The following is a 19,804-nucleotide window of genomic DNA, read 5'->3' as shown; positions in this document are numbered from 1 at the left end:
TCTTCAGACACTGCATTTTACAAAACTGCAGCCTTTTCTAGGAAAACAACCTTTTTGCTCCCCCTCACCAACCTTGTTCTTCTGCATCTGTTTCAACAGATCCATGTCGTTTCCTAAAATGACACCTCCAGACCTGTATGCAGTACTCAAGATGTGTGGCCTTACCATTGGCATTAACATAAGGAAGTGAGTGTTAAAAACAGAAGTGCTGTTATAACTCTGTGTACAGAAAGTTATTCCACGAGAAGTATTGGCAAAAAACTAGTTGTTTCATTTAAAGGAGTACAAACTACCATTTGATAATTCAAGAAGGCTGGCATTTTAAAGGACAAATATGATCAGGATGACCATGCATAGCAAAGAAAGCACAAGATAGGACCAAAACACTGATTCCTAAACACATCCTAGACAACTTACAGCACCTGAAATCCAAATTGAGTTCAGCAGGAACAGAGAAACTCCTATGACCACATCCACTGTAAAACTTTGTCTTAAACAAGCAGGACTTCATGGTCATGTAGTGGTCCAAAAGTCATTACTGAAACTGGAAAATCGAATTAAACAGTTGGCTTGGGTTAAGCGCCATCAATGTTGGACATTTGAAGAGTGGAAAAACATACTGTGGATGGATGGACCCAAGCTTAGAGTGTGTGAGACGATCAACTGAAAAAAAAAAATGGTGCCACATTGTTTAGTTCCTACTGTCAAGCACTGTGGTAGTTCAATCGTGATTTGGGGTTTGCTTCTTTTTTTCTGGAGTGGGTGTCAGAATTGAAAGAAATTTAAGAAAAGAAGTCTATAAAAACATTCCTGAACATAATGCAGTATGCTCTAGACTTTGACTTGATGGAAGAAATTTTATGTTACAGTAAGGCAATGGCCTGAAGCACAGCTCTAAGCTGAGCAGGGACTTTATAGCAATTATACAATGGGTGGGAGAGAGAATATTGCTAATTATGGTGCAGCCATCCCCACTCACCTGATGTAAACCCAATAAAGTTTTTATGGGATCATCTGATCTAGACTTTAAGTCCGTGAAGTCTGCCCAAAAAATTTATGGGGTACCTTGCAGATTGCTTGGAATAATGTTAGTTAAGACACTGTTATAAAATTAATTACCAGAATGCCACAACTGTGTAAGGCAGTGATAAAATCTCGTGGAGGATATTTTGATGAAAATCTGTATGATTGTTAATATTAATCATTTCAATATATTTTTGCTGTAAAGTTTTCAATGTTTAACAAAAAAAAATCACTTCCTCAAAAGTCAGCTTTCAACCATGAAAATTGTGAAAATGATGCTCTATGAAATGTTAACAATGGGAGTGCTTTTTTGCAACAAAGCTTGAAATGAGTTTTTCTGGCCATTTATCTCTAATGAAAAAATAATTAATGATACAAAACTGGTGACTTTTACCATACTTGAATACTAAAATGTTCATATTTTTTAAAAAAGTTACATGAATTTACAAAAATGAAACAAAAAAACATTTTTTTGGTTGATGACATCAACCAAAATACTTGTAAGTTAAGCTCCACTTCTCTTAATTTCTATTCTATCTTGATTGAAATTCTGAGATAAAAATTTCAAATATTTTTATTATATTACCTTTGTCCTTTCTTCTCTAGTTGGAAGCATTAAGTGGCTTATCTTCGATGCCAACTCTCACTCTGGGAACAGGAGGAAATAATTCAAACTCCGGGTCTTCTGTGTTTCCTTTATCTGGAAGCCTAAGTTCATTTTCTAATCCCACCTCTGGTTCTCCTTCAAAGTTGCTTTCAACTCCAGCACCAACAACTCCAGCTGTTTCATCTGTTTCTCAAAATCCATTTTCTAATATTATGCCACCTCTGTCATCACAACTACCAGGACAGTTTGGAACACAGCTTAGTGAGTTAGTTTTTTCTTTTACTTTTAAGTGCAGTAATTTTTCTCTGAAAGTTTTCTCCTTTTTTTAAATTTTTTTCCTTGCAATTTTTGAAGGTTTAAACACCAGCACTGTAATGTCACCAAGCATTACTTCTGCATCATCCAAAAGTATGTTGGGTGGTCCTCAAAGTGTAGATCGGCTAAGACAAGGTAAAGGAATTTACTCATTATTATTATTCATAATTATTTATTGTTAAATATACATTATACAGTGAGTTGGATTTGCATTATCAACACCCCCTTGTGTAGGAATGGACTGGTCCGTGATGATGATGAAAGCTCAAAGTTGGTAGCAGCTGATATAAGATTGCAGTTTGCACAAGTGGATATCAGTTTGGTGTTTGTAGCGAATAACAGTTTAGCATCAAGATCTTGACTTTGAATGTGGAATGAATTTGGAGGCAAGACACGTAGGTGCTAGTATTTCGAGAACAGCCAATGTGGTTAAGTGCTCCCATTCTATGGTGTCACAAATCTACCATGACTGGCTCTACAGCAATCAAACAATCAGACAAATATCACATGTTGGGCAGCCACGCATGCAGTTGACACCCATGCTGAGCATAGTGTGTCTCAGAACTAGCAGTGATGCAGCACAGTGGCCCAGGTAACCACCCAGTACAACGTAGGAATAGCAAGACCAATATTCACATGCACTATGTTCTGGACATTAGCTTCTATAGGCTGTAGCAGTTGATGGCTGTCACAGATACCCATGCTTTCTTCAAGACAAAAGAAACTACACCTTGTATGAGTACATCAGCAACAAAACTGGACCACCAATATGTGGAAATCTGTTGCCTGTTCTGATTATTCCTGTTTCAAACTCTGTTATGATGGATCCACACTTGGAAAAACAAAATGACACCATGGCACCTGGATGCACTGTTGGTGTTTTACAGGCTGCAGCGGTGGTGTTATAGTTTGTGGACTGTTTTTGTGTTGTGCCTTGGGTCCTCTGATCACCGTTAACTAACAGCTCAAATGGAATGCCTGCTTTTCATCGCTAGCCAAGGAAATCCCTTCGTGATGAAGTGTGTTCAGCCAACTCCAGCATTTATCAAAGCAACAATGTGCGATGTCACAGGGCTTAGTGATAATTAGTTTCACGAACACAATGATGAATTCTTCATTCTTCCATGGCTGCCCAACTCACCTGATCTCAACCCATTGAACATGCACCTGACAATATGTGGGCATTTCTAGACACATTGTGCAATGCATAGTTGTCCTGTATGCCAACTATGCATTGTGCAATGCATAGTTGGCATACAGGACACTAGGCAACACTTTGTGGAGTCCATTCCAAGATGTGTACAGGCGGTATTACAGGCAAAATTGGCCCCAAGAGGTATTTGGTAGGTGTTGTTTTTGCAAAGACAACTCAGTGTATAAAATTGCAATTTTAAGGTAATTTGTAAATAAGAAATTTACAAATATAAATGTAAATATAAGTGTTAGTATCCTTCCATTTATATATTACCTGCTACGTGCCTTTTCTGTAGGTATTTTCTTGGGTTCTGTTCTTCTGAATTTGTAGTTCTATTTCTTTCTTTCAAAACAGCACAAACACATGCTTTAACCAATCAACATTTATTCATATTTCAACTTCAGATTCAGAGAATTAATCTTTACTATTCCTGTGTTATCTCTTCTATTTCTGCTATTTGGAACAACCATTCTTTGTATAGATTTCCTGAAAATTACAGTCTCCTGAAATTCCATGCCTTGATAACAGGTATCTTGTCTTCTCAAGCTTAAACTCATATATGGTACTGAATTACTGCAATTTCTCCATCTTTTGTGTTTGTGATCATTATAAAAATAAAATTCAAATACATTGAACACTCTCCTCCCTCCAAATAAAAACCACAGTTTTATCTCTGATTTCTGTTAACCCTTTATTAATCATACAGGCTGATGAATTTCCACGTTAATTTATGCTTATCTGTTGAACTGCAAATTCAGCCTACTCCCCGAGAAAAGGTGTTTTAATTTCTTTGTTGAAAATTTTAAAAATCACTGCTAACTGTCAAGCAATCAGAAATAAATGAGGATCAAGTAGGAGACATGACATGAAGCCAAATAAGGTGGCATTTTTCTTCTGAGATAGAGGTACAGTTTTTATTGATAAAGCATTGGAAATTGTTTTGATTTATTGTTCAATGTGAACAATAGATCAAACCTTTCCCATTTTTCAAATGAAGCTAATTTCACTTTTTTTTTATGCATGTGTGCATGCATTTCAGCCTTGCATGATCTGAAAGTGACAAACGTGAGCTCTGTGTGTTCATTTAAGACTATGTTAGAGAAATGGTGCAGTGTTCAGCCTAGAAGGTGTTGCTAGAAAAGTAGGTTGGAATGAAAGAAAAAAAATAAAAGATTAGCATATGAAAATCATTTCTAATACCAAAATTATAGGTAAATTACATAAATAAAGTATAAATTAATGGGCAGACATGTATTAATATATAAAGAAGGTTAATATTTAAGAAAGAAGGCCAAAAATGTATGAAAAAAAATTAGCAGTCTAAAGGATGTATTAAAACAGTAACATACATGAATACCAGAAAAAATCTTTATATTTATCTTATTTTTTGATTGCAAAGACAACTCAGTATATATAATTGCAGTTTTAAGATAATCTGTAAATAAGAAATTTATAAATGTAAATATAAATATTAGTATCCTTCCATTTATATATTATTTGTTACATGTCTTTTCTGTAGAGTTCTATTCGTCTGAATTTGCATTTGTAATTCTACCTCTTTCTTAAGCAGTAGAAATAATTTCCTGTACTTTTATTTCCTTTTTTATATCCTTCCTCCTTTTCTAGTGCCTTCTAGGCTTGGCAACCTCTATACTGAACACTGTACCCTTTCTCTGCCCATCTACCTCTTTCTGCAGTATTAGGCCTTGATTCCTGTCATTAACTACACTGGTGTGCAAAACTTATGTACCAACACTATTTCTAAAGGTTACAACCACAAAATATTTACTTAAGATACTCTTTACTGATGAGAATAGATTCAGTCTCAGCAGTGATTCTGGATGTCAGCTGATCTGGCAAGAGGTTGGCACACGGTATCACACCGCAAACATCACTGAAAGGGATCGATATGGCAGTCTAGGTGGTTTTGTCTAGTGAGACGTTATCTTTGGATGGACGTACACAAGTACAGATACTGGAAGCCGCTACTGTACTGAGGCAGTCCTTCCCCATATGCATCTGTTCCGAGGTGCCATTGGCCTACCCATTCCACCGATCTAAATTCCATCGAACACATATGGGACACTCTAGGGAGACAGCTAGCGGCACGTCCACACCCACCAGAAAATGTTCACCAGCTGAAGATGGCGCTGACAGGAATGGACGATGTTACCACAAGTACTTATTAACAACATTGTTCTAAATATGGACAGGTGGTGGAAAGCCTGCATCAACATTAGGGGTGGCCATATCTCCTACTGAGGACCACCTCTTCCCTTTGTTCCATCTTTGGCAGTGATGCATCTGTATCATGGCAGCCAGTGCTATGTTGCCATTTTTGAATAAAGTCCCTCTGTACCATTTTGTTTCCATTGTTGTGTCGGTGTTCTTTCCTTCATCATTTCTGTACTTCATAAGATTCCTTCATAAGATACCATCTCCCGGATGGTATGCTTTTCCCATGTCCAGGCCATTCCTATGAGAAGCTGTAGGTGAAAACTTGACTAGTCCTTAAATTTTGTACACCGGTGTACCTTGATAACCTTTGTATCATCTGCAAATTTAGACAGTAAGCTTGATGTGTTTTCATCAGTATCATTAATAAATATTGAAAGCCGTAAGGGACCAAAACTGAAGCCTGAAGGAGCCCACTAATAACAGTCCAAGAAGAGCAGTGCCAATTGATAACCATCTTCTGTCTTCTGCCCCCTAGCCATACCTTTATCTGTAGCAGTAACTTGCCTCCAATGTCACACTGTTCCAGTTCGTACAGCAGTCTTTTATGTGGAATAGTGTAAAAAGCTTGACTGAAACATAAGCACAGTAAACCTTCGCTAATCTGGTTACAGTTAATACGAATCGAAATAAGAAAAATTCCATCCACAGTTGAATACTTTGAAAGACATGGGATTTAGGTAGGCAGATGAGTCACTCTGTGCAGAGAGAGAGAGAAAGATGGACCATACGTTACATTACCTTGTGTATTGTTTGGTATTATTGTTGATTCTGAGTCAGACAGATGTTATTGCTTCATTTGCGCACTTCTTTATACATACATATACACCGATGAGCCAAAACATTATGACCAGCAAGTCGTTATGCAAATTGAAGCAACTGCAGGTGAACTGTGGTGTGTGAGCAGGTCGAGAGACGGTATAAAAAACACCTGATACTCAGCTCTGTTAATCAGTGTTACTCTTGTTCTTCAGATGGGAAAGGCTGCGGACTTAAACTAGTTTGACAAAGCCAAAATTGTAATTTCCAGACGACTGGGTTGGAGCATATCCGAAATGGCACGGCTGGTGGGGTGCTCATGGTCAACTGTGGTTAATACCTACCGAAAGTGGTCCAAAGAGGGAAAACCCACAAACCGTCGGCGAGGTGTTGGACGACCACAGCTCATCGATGCTCAGGGTGAGCGAAATCTCTCCCGGATGGTATATGGCAACAGAAGGGTGACTGTGGCGCAACTCACCGGTAATTGGAATGCTGGTGACGGGAGTAATGTGTCACAACACACACACACACACACACAGTACATCGAACCCTGCTAAAAAATGAGGCTCCAGGCCACTCCAGGTGCCCATGCTGACCACGGTTCAATGGTGACAGCACCTACAATGGGCATGCAAGCAACGAAATTGGACCTTGAGTGATAGGAAAAGGTTGTCTGGTCCTATGAATCATGTTTCCTGTTGCACCATGTGGAAGGCCGGGTACATGTGCATCCTTTATCTGGGGGAAGTGATGGCGCCTGGATGCACCATGGGTCAAAAACAAGTCGGTGGCAGCTTTGGGCGATGTTCTGCCGGGATATCCTTGGTCCAGTCATCCAGATGCCGGGCACTCTGACATCTGCCACCTACCTAAATATCATTGCTGACCAGGTACATCCTTTCATGGCAACGGTCTTCCCATCTGGCGGGTGCCGTCTTTCAGCAGGATAATGCACCATGCCACACCACCCATATTGTTCGAAACTGGTTCGCAGACCATGAGGAAGGCTTCCAGGCATTGCCCTGGCCTCCAAATTCTGCAGACATCAATCCCATCAAGCATCTGTGGTTTGTGTTAGAACACCAACTCCGATCTGTGGCATCTCAACCACAGACCTTACAGGAGTTAAAGGATCTGCTGGTTACGTGTGTTGGTACCAGATACCGCAAGACACATTTAGAAATCTTGTAGCATCCATGCCTTGCTGGTTACAAGCTGTTTTGGCTGCACATGGAGGACCAACATCATATTACGTAAGTGGTCATAATGTTTTGGCTCATCAGTGATCATCATCAGCCATTTTCAATCCACTGCAGGATGAAGGCCTCTCCAGCAACTTTCCAGTTCCTTCTGTATTGAGCACTGGCCATCCATTTACTACCCACAAACTAATGAATTTCATCTATCCATCTCTGCCTTCTTCCAGGTTTTCTTCTAGCTCCTCTTGGGTACCATTCTGTTATTTTCTTAGTCCATCTGCCATCATGTCTTCGAGCTATGTGTCCTGCCCAAGACCATTTTAGTTCTTTAGTTTTGATAAGAATGTCCTTTACTTGAGTTTGCTGCCTAATCCATGTGTTTCTCTTCTTATCTAACAGTCTGATTCCCAATATGATTCGTTCCATTCTTTGCTGTGTAGTTCTCAGCTTCTCTTCCATTCTTTTGGTGAGTGCCCAAGTTTCACTTCCATAAGTCATGGTGAGGAGTATACATTGGTTCATTATTTTATGTTTCAGACAAACTGGGATATTGCTCTTCAGTATGTAATTATATTTCCTGAATGCTATCCATCCAAAATTTATTCTTCTCTTGACTTCCAGCCATTTATCATTATTACAGCTAATAACTTGTCCCAGATAATTATATGACTCCGCCTTTTTAATTACTGCTCCTTCAGTCATTATGTCCCTTTCTGTGGTATACTTGTTCATCATTACTTTTATTTTAGCCATATTCATCTTAGTCCAAAATCCTTACTAACTGTGCATAACTGATTAAGATTTTCCTCTAATTCTTTGGGATCGTGGCTTATGACCATAATGTCATCTGCAAATCGTAAATGGTTTAGGTACTCTCCGTTCATATTGACTCCTTTCTGCGACCAGTCTAATCTTCTGAAAGCTTCCTCAAAGGCAGCAGCAAACAGCTTCGGAGATATTGCGTCTCCTTGTCGAACTCCTTTCTCAATTTTAAATTTCCTACTGTCTTTGTCTAGTCTAATAAAGGAGGTAGCATTCTCATATATTTTCGTCAAAATCATAATATGTGGGGGTATCTATGCCTTGTCTTTCCAGTGCCTGAAACATTGACTTATGCTGTATGGAGTCAAATGCCTTTTCATAATCCACAAATGCCAGGCATAATGGTGTTTTATATTCATTTGCTTTCTCCATTAGCTGTGATATTATGTGAAGGTGATCCATAGTTGAGAATCCTGTCCTAAAGCCTGCTTGCTCTTTCAGTTGATTCTCATCAAGTATTCTTTCTATTCTGTTAGTAATGCCCCTTGTGAACAACTTGTAGATGTGGGATAACAAGCTAATTGGTCTATAATTTCCAATTTCTGATTTATCTCCTTTCTTATGCAGCAAAACTATGATTGCATTATTCCACTGCTTAGGCGTCACACCTTTTCTAATGCACTTTGTGAAGAGCCTTGCCAGTTTTTGTGTTATGTCTCTTCCTCCCAATTTTAACAACACTACACTAACTTCATCTTCCCCCGGGGCTTTCTGATTCTTCATTTTCTTCAATGCATGTTCTACCTCATCAGGAAGAATATCGGGTATGTCGTATGTGTTGCTAATTTGCAATCCATCTTCTCCACTGCTGGCATCATTCCCTCGCTCCTTGTATAATTCTCTATAGTAGTCTTCTGCTATTTGAATTATGCCTTCTCTGCTGTTTATAAGTACACCATTGCTATTCTTCAGTTTCAGTATCATTTGTCTTTCTGTATTACTGCTCATGGCTGCTGATTTAAATCCTTCGTTTTCCCTTAATGCTTGTTCTACTTTTCTTGTGTTAAATTGTCTTATATCCTCTCTGAGTCTCTTTCAAATGGCTTTGCATAACTCAGTATACTCAATTTTCTCCTTGTCAGTGTTTATCTTACTCTTCATTTTTTGCATTCGGTTCATCATAACAAGTGTTTCTTGACCAATTTTTTCTTCTTTGGATTTCTTTTTCCCCTATAGGTTTCTTGGGCTTTATCACTTTCAGAAATGATATATGTACATAAGTTGACATATTTTATATAATTATGGGTTCTAAAGAATTGAAAAATGGAATAAAAAGAAAACATGTTACTTTAACTATCATTAACAAGCTCAAAGTGATAGAACAACTTAAATGGTGTTTCTGGAAAAAAAATTGCTGAAGAATTTGGTATTGTCCAGTAGACTGTCAGATATTAAGAAAACAAAAAGAATCTATAAAGATGTTTTCTTTAAAATTTGATGTGGGAAGCGATAATAGCAGTGTATCAAATAGACAGATATTAAAAAAGCCAAAAGAAGTGTTGCTGGAAGAAGCTGTATTTAAATGGTATTGACAGCAATGATGAAGTGGCGTTGGCATGTGGTGCCAGCACCACCTGATAAATATGTAAAAACAATACATCAATCCCTCTATCAATGAAAAAATGTATTGTCCTTTTATAGTTTTTAAATAAAGGTAGTGATTTTTTTTAAATTTATTTATTATCATCAGCACAACCTATATTTTATATTAAATTTTCCATTCATTTGTGTTCTAAGTTTTTGTTCTTTTAAGGCTATCTTTTGTTTCACTAATCCAGATTATCACTTAATCCAGATGACCTCTTCGCCCATTAATCTGGATTAGTGAGGGTTTACTGTATATATGATGTCAGAGGTGGTTTTTTTTGCATCCACTTCTTTTGTTATTGTGTCATAGCAGTTAATTGGATGCTCAGACAAGATCTTTCCTTAACAAATCCATTGATTACATTATCCACTGACTCCATTATTTTCTGTGGAACAGAAGTCCAACTTACTGATTGATAATTACTCAGTTTATACTTTGATCCCTTACTCCTGTGAATAGACATGCATTTGCGCATATATTATCTATAGGGGAAACCCCCCCCCCAAAAGAATCCAATGATTCTCTCATAATTATGGCCAAAGATTTGCTTATTTCGTTTGTTGATTTTGATATAATTGGATATATTTGTGCAGTCCCAGGTACCCTATTTACTATTAACTTCAACAATTTCTCTTCTACTTTCTTCTCAGTTATAACTATTGGTGATTCCATTCAACATCCTGAATGGAATCATCGGTAGTTATGCCATTCATATCTAGTTGGCCCAAGGTGTTTCCTTTTGATATTGAGAAAAGTAAAGAAATTCTTCACAGGTGTAGAAAAGAGTACCTGTGTTCTCTCTGATTACTTGTTGTTGAGATCCAAGAGAAAGAAGCGGCATATATATCACATGACCATCTTACCCCATTGTCTGTTGTGCTAGTGTGTGTAGAAAATATGTAGAAAAAGGTACTTTTAAAACTGAAGCATAGATGTCACCTGACAAGCTTACAATAATGTGTTTTGATCTTGAGAAATACGGATTAACAAATGGCTGAAAAATGAGTAATTTTGCCGGCAATTTGCATACTATAACCCCTTTACATTGGTGTGTTTTAATCTTGAAAATATGTTACTACCACGTCCATCCGATGTGTTGGTACATTTTCGTCTTAAGAATGTTTTACAAGCGGGTATCCCTTCTGTGGAACTTTGCTACCCCATCCTATACAGTTATATTGGTGAGATTGATTACATACCATGTTGGCGTGCGGTCAGTGGAAAGACAGCATTCATTGTGGCACCACTTCCCTAGAATTCTTTGAATGTGTAGAAAAAGGTGCTTATTCTCTCTCTGCTTGACACTGAGATCGGTGGGAAAGCACCAGCATAGCACAATTTATGTCACGTGACCAGCCTGTGAAGGCAAGGCACAATCTAAGCTTCTCTTGGAAGTGCCAGACAATCATGTGATCAGTTGGGAGGAGCTCCGCTTGTAAAGGTTAATACATGCTGTTATATAGTTGCCACCTTAAAACATGTCTCTGTAGTGACCTTCTCAGGAACACGGGTAAGCGAGCCTTCCACTCCCATGGTGGTCAGCAGTCCTCAGGGTAACACAGCAAAACCTGACAGAACCTCCTGTTGATCCACCAAAGACTCCTTATTACTTAAATTAAGCACAAATTGTGAGGTATCACTGTGACCATTATTACACTAAGAATAATACAATTATTGAGTCTCATAAACAAAGGCATTAAATTTTTCTTGCTGGTGAGAACGATAAAACTCAGATTCACATGCTACTTTGGTACATAAAAACTTAGATCAGTGAAATAACAATCTTAGAATGCACCATACCTCTAAGAAACTGCATGTTTCTGGCCTCGTTATAGGAAATACTGTGTAATTTGCAATGTAGTATGCCAGTCTCTGTGCTCAGGGTGCCTATTCCTTATATAGGTGGTTAATTGTGATACAGTAAAATCTCTTTAATACAAACTCGGTTTATACAAAGTATTCGATAATATGAAGCACATACCATTCCCCTGTGAAAGGATAGGCTTTTCTATGTAAATATATTCGTTTATTACAAAATTCGGTTAATATGTATTACAAAGTTCGTTTTCACCCCGTGAGAAATAAATATTGTTATTTTGTATGTTTAATATAAATCTTGGCACAGCTGTCTGATTATTGCCTCTGGCTACCCGGTTCCCTGCTTCCCAAAGGATGGCACTGACTAGTTAGAAATTACTTTTGTATAAACAAAACCAGTTTATGGTAGCTACAAAAGTGTACTCTGAAAAACATCATTGTGAAAGATGAGATGTTAAATTAACAAAAGAATAAAAAGTTTTTTTCTAATTTGTTTACATATGTTCCCTTGCTCTCCATGAGATTAGGGTCGGTTGTAATTGTTACGTCAGTTCAAAGAGTCTTTTGCTACAGTATACGGTAATCTATGTTTTGTGCCATTTTATCTGAGCTGTTGTTTTTTTCGAAACTTGTGTCTTTAAATTAATATAAAGTTTGTTTATATTAAATCTCATCTAGTAGTGTTATGATCACAAAACGTAAACTGACAGAATTAAGCCTGGAAATTAAACTGAAAATTATACAAGAGGCTGATAGGATTGAAGCAGACATTGCAAAAGGAATATAACATCCCTTTACCTACTTTATCTACAATACTGTAAAACCAAAAAAACAAACTTGCACCAGAGCAGCAATGAAAAAACAGGAAACGAATTCCTGGTTCAAAACACAAGGATCTTGAAATAAAACTTTTCAAGCTGTACCAACAAATGTGTGCATCTAATTTTCCAATATCAGGTCCGATTTTGCAAGAAAAGGCAAATTATCTAGCTCAGTAACATGGAATTAGTGAGCCAGCCACTGCTTCAAATGCAGCAGTGGCTGGCTCCAAATATTTAAAGACAGGAATAATGTGGTTTTGTAAAATGTTTGCAGCAAGTCGACAAAGAAATAGCTACAGACTGGTTGTGTTCTGTACAGTCCATTCTTGAAAAATATGAGGATATTTTTAATCTTGACAAAGACAGGTGTATTTTATAATTTGCTGCCAAACAAAACATTTGCTGTTCTAGGAGTGTCTTGTCATGGTGGAAAATTAAGTAAACAAAGACTCATTGTTCTCTTATACTTCATTTCAGATGGCAGTAGAAAACTAGGCGCCTCCGTAGCCAGGTGGGAAGGAGCAGCAGTGCGTAGCACACACTTCTTGATTAGACCGGGGTTCGAGACCATCACCACCAAATACGGAGGATGCGGAAAGGTCAGGGAATGACCACCGCATATCCCGGAGCAATATGGCCTTAGTTGCTAATGCTCCTAAAAACCAAATAACAAACAACAAACAAACAGTAGAAAACTATGCCCACATGTGATTGGTAAGTTTTCCAGGCCAAGATGCTTTAAAGACGTTAACCAACTTTCCTGTGATTATGTGGCCAATATAGAAGTGCTTGGCTTGGCTTCAGAAAAAAGGAACATTTTGATGATTCTAGATTGTTGTACAGCACATTCTGCCAAGACACTTAAGCTGACAAATATACAGCTGTTGTTTTTAACTTCCTATTATGTTTTATTCATTAACTGGATCCATGCATTATTTATAACCACGAGAGAGCCTGTAGATGGTGCCTGATAACATACTTGATCCTCAACATCGGAGGGGAGGAACAATTTGCAGCTAAACTGCAATGTCTTGGATGCTATCCATAATTTTGTTATTGTATAGGACAGTATTGCATCAAGTATAATAATCAACTGCTTCAGAAAAAGTAGCTTTGGAGAGAATATCACCGAAAAACATTGGCTAGCAGATGAATGTGATAGCAACATTGAGGAATTTGAAGGAGATATGGATTTTGTTGGCGAATTGTGAAGGTACATGTAGTTTCCACCACAGCAACGCAACACCAGAAGAGCTGCTAAGCACCAAGCAAAACGATAATGTTTTTGTTACCAGTGACAGCAAAATTAAAGAAGCACACACACACACACACACACTACGATCTAAAAGAGATGCCCAAGTGAGTATAATGCTTTGAGTATAATAGAGAATGTGTTGGTCTGCAGTAACATTGATGAATAAGCAACTACATGTATTGCATTTGATAATGTGTGTGCTGTAGTTAAAAATACATATAGGACAAAAACTGTGCAAAGAACATTGGATTCTTTCTTTACATTAGATTAATTTATCAAAACGTTAATGGATTTGTCTCTTTTTTAAAATATTGTATATATCAAAATATATATTGTGCAATAATTTTGTTTCTGTTAATTGCTTTTCTCTTAATTTATCTTAAAAATAAAATCTTTAAAATGTATATTATTCTTATTACTCTATTGTTAGACAAGGCTTTTTTTATTATTATTTTATTTTATTAATTTAAATTAATTTATTTTTGATATTATTATTATTTATTATTATTCTTAGACATATGTGCCAAAAAAAAAAAAAGGTTAAATTTTGACATTTAGCATTAGCGTTAGTAGAGGCATATGATGCAAGAAAGCAAGCTTATGCAGCATCAGCCAAAAAAAAAAAAAAAAAAAGCTCCCATTTCATCCCTCCGTTCATTCCAAATATCTGTCTAGCTCAGCCTTAAATTTATTTAGGCTATCAACTTTCACAACAAGGGATGGAAGTCTGTTACACCAGTAAACTACCCACTTTTGGGAGACCTCATTTATTACAAACCTTGTTATTACAAAACGTGAAAATTTAGGTCCCTTGAACTTTGTATTGACGAGATTTGACTGATATATCTAAATCTTATGTTCAAGATTGCAGTGAAATGAAACTATCTATATTTTTGGATTTTACATTATAATCAGTGATAGTTTTATTACATCATATTTTCTATGATGTGTATGTTGTGTTATTTTTATTAAATAAGATATATTACATTGTTACTATGGGTTTTTTTTTTTTTTTAAGTGAATTAACAAAATTCCAGAGAAAGTAAGGATTATTATTTGATACATTTTCAGTTAACAATGCTCCATAATTATGACAACAATTTAGAAACAATTTTTTTTTTTTTTATTAGCATTGTGGACTTATTTTTAAAACTAGTGTTATTGATTTTTTTAAGTCTTTGTGTGCTTTATCTTTTTGTTGCAGTACCCTTTTTAATTCTTAATTAAACTAAATGAGAAATTTTGTATTACTTGACTATATGTTTGGTATATTTACCAAATAACATTAATAATTTAGTTAAATTTCAGTAAATAGGATCCTCAGCTGATATGAGATAAGATGTTATTTGGTTATTTTCCAATCTGCTTTATAAAAGTCTTTACCCTTGTGTTAATTATTACAGTTATTTTTTTCAACTGATACAAGAAATGTAATTGCTTTGTAATTAGATAGGAATATTCAATCTGTAACCTTAATGTCTATGTTGATGTTAGAATAAACGTTTGGCTTATTATTTTTACTGGCAGGACTTGTTACCTGATGTGTAAGGGTGAAGTTATTCATAATTTCATTTAATAATATTGTATTACAATCAGAGTAATTCTCCTTATCCATATTTTGAATGTTCAAATCACGTAGCACAATTATGGCGTCAGACTTATTCAATGTGAGATGATTGCATGATATATAATAATTTACACTTGATGGGGGAGGCAAATGAACTAAAATGAATAGTACAGAACTCTTTTTTTTTTTTTTTTTTTTTTTTCTTTTTAACTGCATTCAGCAGTCCTTCAGTGATGGCAAATACATCATTATTAATAACTCTTAATTGTTTGGGCCATATAACCTCAACTTCTATTTTAATATCTGCTTCTATTTTAATCGCAGCACAGAATACAGTTACTATAATTGAGAAACTTCCTATTCAGTACTGAAGGATTAGGCCAAGATTTAGTTAAAAACCATATATTGTAATCATTTAGTATTAACTTAAGAGTCAGTTAATCTAGATAAACTGTTTAGCTCACCTTGGCAATTCCATACATAATAATAGTGTTTGACATAGTTTTTCTGGATATAGCCCTTCTCATACATAGCAGTCCCAGAATGTGCTATTCTGTGACTAACTTATATGAGGAATGTCAGTTGTTAGGGGAGGGACTAAATTTTCTGTATGATTCATGAAATTCATTAACATTAGTTCCAGTCAGGCCAATTAAAAATAGACTGAAAAAGCTATAGCTAGGAAATCTTGTTCTCAGTTTCTTGGCTGTGACATCAATTTGAAAAGCTTCTTGAAAGTAATTAACTACACATGTTCAGTTCAGTTTTAGTATTGAATTGATAGGAATAATTAATTTTAGGAGTCCTTGCCTCTAAACTATGTTCATAATTTTTTTTAAATGATGTTATTGGTTGACTGTACAGGACAGTCTTTTTTCAGTATTGGTAAAAACGAAACACCATTCTTATATATAGGAAAAGAAAAATCTTTTTATTTTAAAAAAGAGAATGATATTACAACCTGATGCTCCAAATGATAATCTTGTCTTTTCTGTTCAACAAGTTACACTGACTTCATGTTGTTTCTTGGTGGATTGCAAAGCAGAAGAACCACATTACATCAGGGGGAAACCTTGTTTAACCTGCAGCTATTGACATGGTGCGTATAACCAGCAGAGATGAAGTTGCTAAGAAACTGCAACAAATTCCATTGTCAAATGGTACAGTTAGTGCATGTTAGATGATACAGTTAGACAAATGATACAGATACAGTATCATTTGTATATACAATATCATTTTGTATATGAGACATGATACAGTTAGACATCTCAAAAGACATTAATTTCAGCTGTAAAAACAAGTGGGATTTTTAGCTTGCAGCTAGGTAAATCGACTGATGTAGGAAATGATGTCCAGCTCATGGCTTATATACAATATCCTGGTATAAAAGATATGGAAGAAGTTTTTAATTTTTAGATCATTTTCCACCACCACTACTGGAGAAGGTATTTTTAAAATGGTAGATTCATTTTTTAATAAAGAGGGATTGGAGTGGAATCAATGTTTCTGTGTATGTTCCGATGGTGAACCGGCAATGTTTGGATCTTGTAGTGATTTTTATGCCAAAGTAAAGGAAAATAATCCAGATTAAAATTTTTTTTGTTGCTTGCTGCACAGAGAAAACCTAGCATCAAAGAAGTTGTTTCCAGAATTGGAAATGATAATGAATGACATAATTCAGATAATCTTATAAAAAGAGTACTCTCAAAAGTAGAATTTTTAGCCAGGTGTGCTTCGATTTTGGCTCAGAATATGAACATTTACTGCTTTATTCAGAAGTCAGATGGTTATCTAGAGGAATAGTCCTACAGCGAGTTGTAGCATTACATGATGAGATAGAACATTTTTTAAAAGAGAAAAATCACCCTCTGATTTTTAGATTTCTTGATTCAAAGTGGATGCTACAATAGCTTATCTTTCAGATGTATTTTCTGAAATCAACAACCTAAATATCTCCATGCAAGACTGTGAATGGACACGTTGATTAAGTGAAAAAATAACTGTGTTCAAAGAAAAGCTAAAGTTGTGAATGAAAGAGGTGAAAGTAAAGAGACTTGCTTCATTTCCTACTCTAAATCTGCTTACTGAAGATTTAGAATATTATTGTGAAGCACCAAGGAAAACTGATAACAGAATTTAATCACTGCATTCCAGAAGAAGATATCACAAAATACAATTCAATGCAAATCCCATATAATTTTGATGTGAATGATGAGTCCAAAAATATCAGTAACCTGCAAGAGCAACTTATCAAAATGCAAAGTGGCGAGCTACTGCAATGCAATTTTAATAAACATACTAAGTCCCTGAGTACATTTTGGTTGAAAGTAAAAAAGGGAAAACCAATCCCTGGAAATTACGCACTAAAAGTAATACTCCTCTTTTCTACTACATATCTGTGAGTCAGGTTTTTCAGTCCTAGCAATTACAAAAACCACATTATGAAATCAATTACAACCAGAAGATGATTTAAAATGCTGCCTTTTGAAACTTAAAACCACAATTTTAAGAACTTTCGCAAATTGTGCAGTCAGGGTTCACATTAACAAGCAGTGGATTGTGTATTTTTACATTTGATACCTTTGGAGAATTTCCTTATGTAGAAATAATGCACATGTGCATATATGTGAATTTTCTTTTAATTAAAATGTAACATTTATTATGTTTATTCATTTGTGTTTAATTTGGAGTTTCCTTTTTATTTACAATTCACCTAGATTGGTGAGGTTGGTCCTGTGACCAACCTCACCAATCTGGGTTGTGGCTTGAAAAGGTTAATAACCACTGATTTACATGATTGATCTAGTTTATCATCAGGATCAGATATTATTTTGAAATTGATAATTGAATTTACTAGGATTTCTGTTTGACACTCAATTCTCAATTTTCATTGCATACATTTAACTGAAACCTTTTTATGACTATAAATATTTTTGTGTTTAACTTTTGTTTTTTTTCAATTCGAACATTAAGTTATGATTTAATTTTATTAAATTAATCAAGTTTTCAGTGAAATATGAATTTGATAATTAACACAATACCAACTCTGTTGTCACTGTTGTAAACTTTTCTGACAGTCATAATTCCTGCTTAGAGATTTAAAATTTTCTTCTTGATTTACAGTTTTGCCTTGTAATAAAAATAGGTGGTTGATTTTTATATTGATAATCGATTTTTTTCTTAGCTGCAAAGTCCTTGAGAAATTCTTGCAATTTACTGAATGATGTTTCTGTCTGGGCATTTGAATCTTGATTAGTTCTTGTGTCTCACATCTTGTGGGAGAAGGAAGGATGCTGTTGTATGGAATCTTCACACTTTAAAAAATTATCATATATGTAAGGCTATTATTTGTGTCCACAGCAGTTGACACAAATAATAGTCGTACACTGATAGCAAAGTAATTATCCATATGTTTCTCACAGCTAGCACAGGCACTTTTATTGCTAATATCAGAAACATAATGAAGTCAAGATGTCAGAATCTGATCACTACTCTGAATTTCCAACAGATGTAAACAGTATAAAATATAAATGTAAACTAAAACAGAAGAAATTAAGACTCAGAATAAGCTAAAACTCACAGAGAATACTAATTCACAGGTAACGATCACTTGAATCAGTCAAGTAATAGGCACGAAGACATTTGTATGCATTCCCGAACAAAAATTATTGCTAACGACTTCAGATTCCTTTTGTTGTGAGCTGCATATGGCAATACCAGAATATAAATCCCCACCCATGTTTATTTCTGCAGTCTATCAAATGCTTAAATAAAGCACCATATTTTAATTATTTGATATTTTTACATTATTATTTTATTGGCCAGTTATAGTTTAATTTGTAATGGATATTCATAGGTGATATGTCTGGTATTTTCCCTGATATGAATCAGCCTGTATCCAAAGAGATAGAGGATGAAGCTAACAGTTATTTCCAGCGCATATATAATCATCCGCCCCATCCAACCCTTTCCATAGATGAAGTGCTAGATATGTTAAAGAGGTTTAGGGATTCTCCAGTTAAAAGGGAAAGGGTGAGTTTGAATTTAAGTTTTTTTAAACTGATTTACATGTAAATGAGTAATTATCTCCTAACTACACTGAGTTCACACATTAATCACCATGGGACACATCCTCTTTTTATATACAGGGTGGTCCATAATTCATGGTACAACTGGCAAGAAGCTGATTCTTCGTGAAAAAATAAGTCAATTTCAGAATGAAATTTTTTCATGTGAGGCTTCGTTTTTGAAAAAATCTACTTTAAATATTAGTTGAGTACGCGTGCACTTGACTAAGACACCGTTGAGTGGATCTCGATACCGACCACTATTTATTCTTCTGTTTACAGTGTCCAGTGTGTACTTTAACATAGGATATGTAAATTAAAACGAGACACGATATTTCCTTTTTATTAGTTTCAGAATTTTTGGAAATGTTGCCCATTCTGTTGCATACAAAGCTGAGCTCTTCTCTAAATCCAAAATAGCCTTTTATGAGAGCAAAAAATCAACACTTGCTGTTGTAGCTAGTGAAATTAACATTTGCCAGGAAATACTCTGCACACAGAAAAATATTAATGACCATGCATAGCCATTA

General features: G+C 35.6%; 1 protein-coding gene across 6 annotated transcripts in view; it reads left to right on the top strand.

Annotated features, from left to right (window-relative positions):
* Not1 (CCR4-NOT transcription complex subunit 1) overlaps positions 1-19,804 on the top strand; it is a 710,948-nt gene that overhangs the window by 271,729 nt on the left and 419,415 nt on the right. For 5 of the 6 annotated variants that reach the window (XM_090381951.1, XM_090381950.1, XM_090381947.1 and 2 more), the window contains 3 exons: positions 1,630-1,891; positions 1,985-2,080; positions 19,064-19,239. In XM_090381951.1, the coding sequence (XP_090238077.1) occupies positions 1,630-1,891; positions 1,985-2,080; positions 19,064-19,239 (534 nt within the window). The remainder of the gene's footprint in view (positions 1-1,629; positions 1,892-1,984; positions 2,081-19,063; positions 19,240-19,804) is intronic. The other variant, XM_090381952.1, reaches the window with a different exon arrangement.

Source organism: Mastigoproctus giganteus, chromosome 9 (genome assembly GCF_048544385.1).
Source record: "Mastigoproctus giganteus isolate SK-2022 chromosome 9, ASM4854438v1, whole genome shotgun sequence".
Taxonomy (NCBI): Eukaryota; Metazoa; Arthropoda; class Arachnida; order Uropygi; family Thelyphonidae; genus Mastigoproctus; species Mastigoproctus giganteus.
Note: the sequence above shows the minus strand (reverse complement) of the source record. Positions and strands in the feature narration are given on the sequence as shown.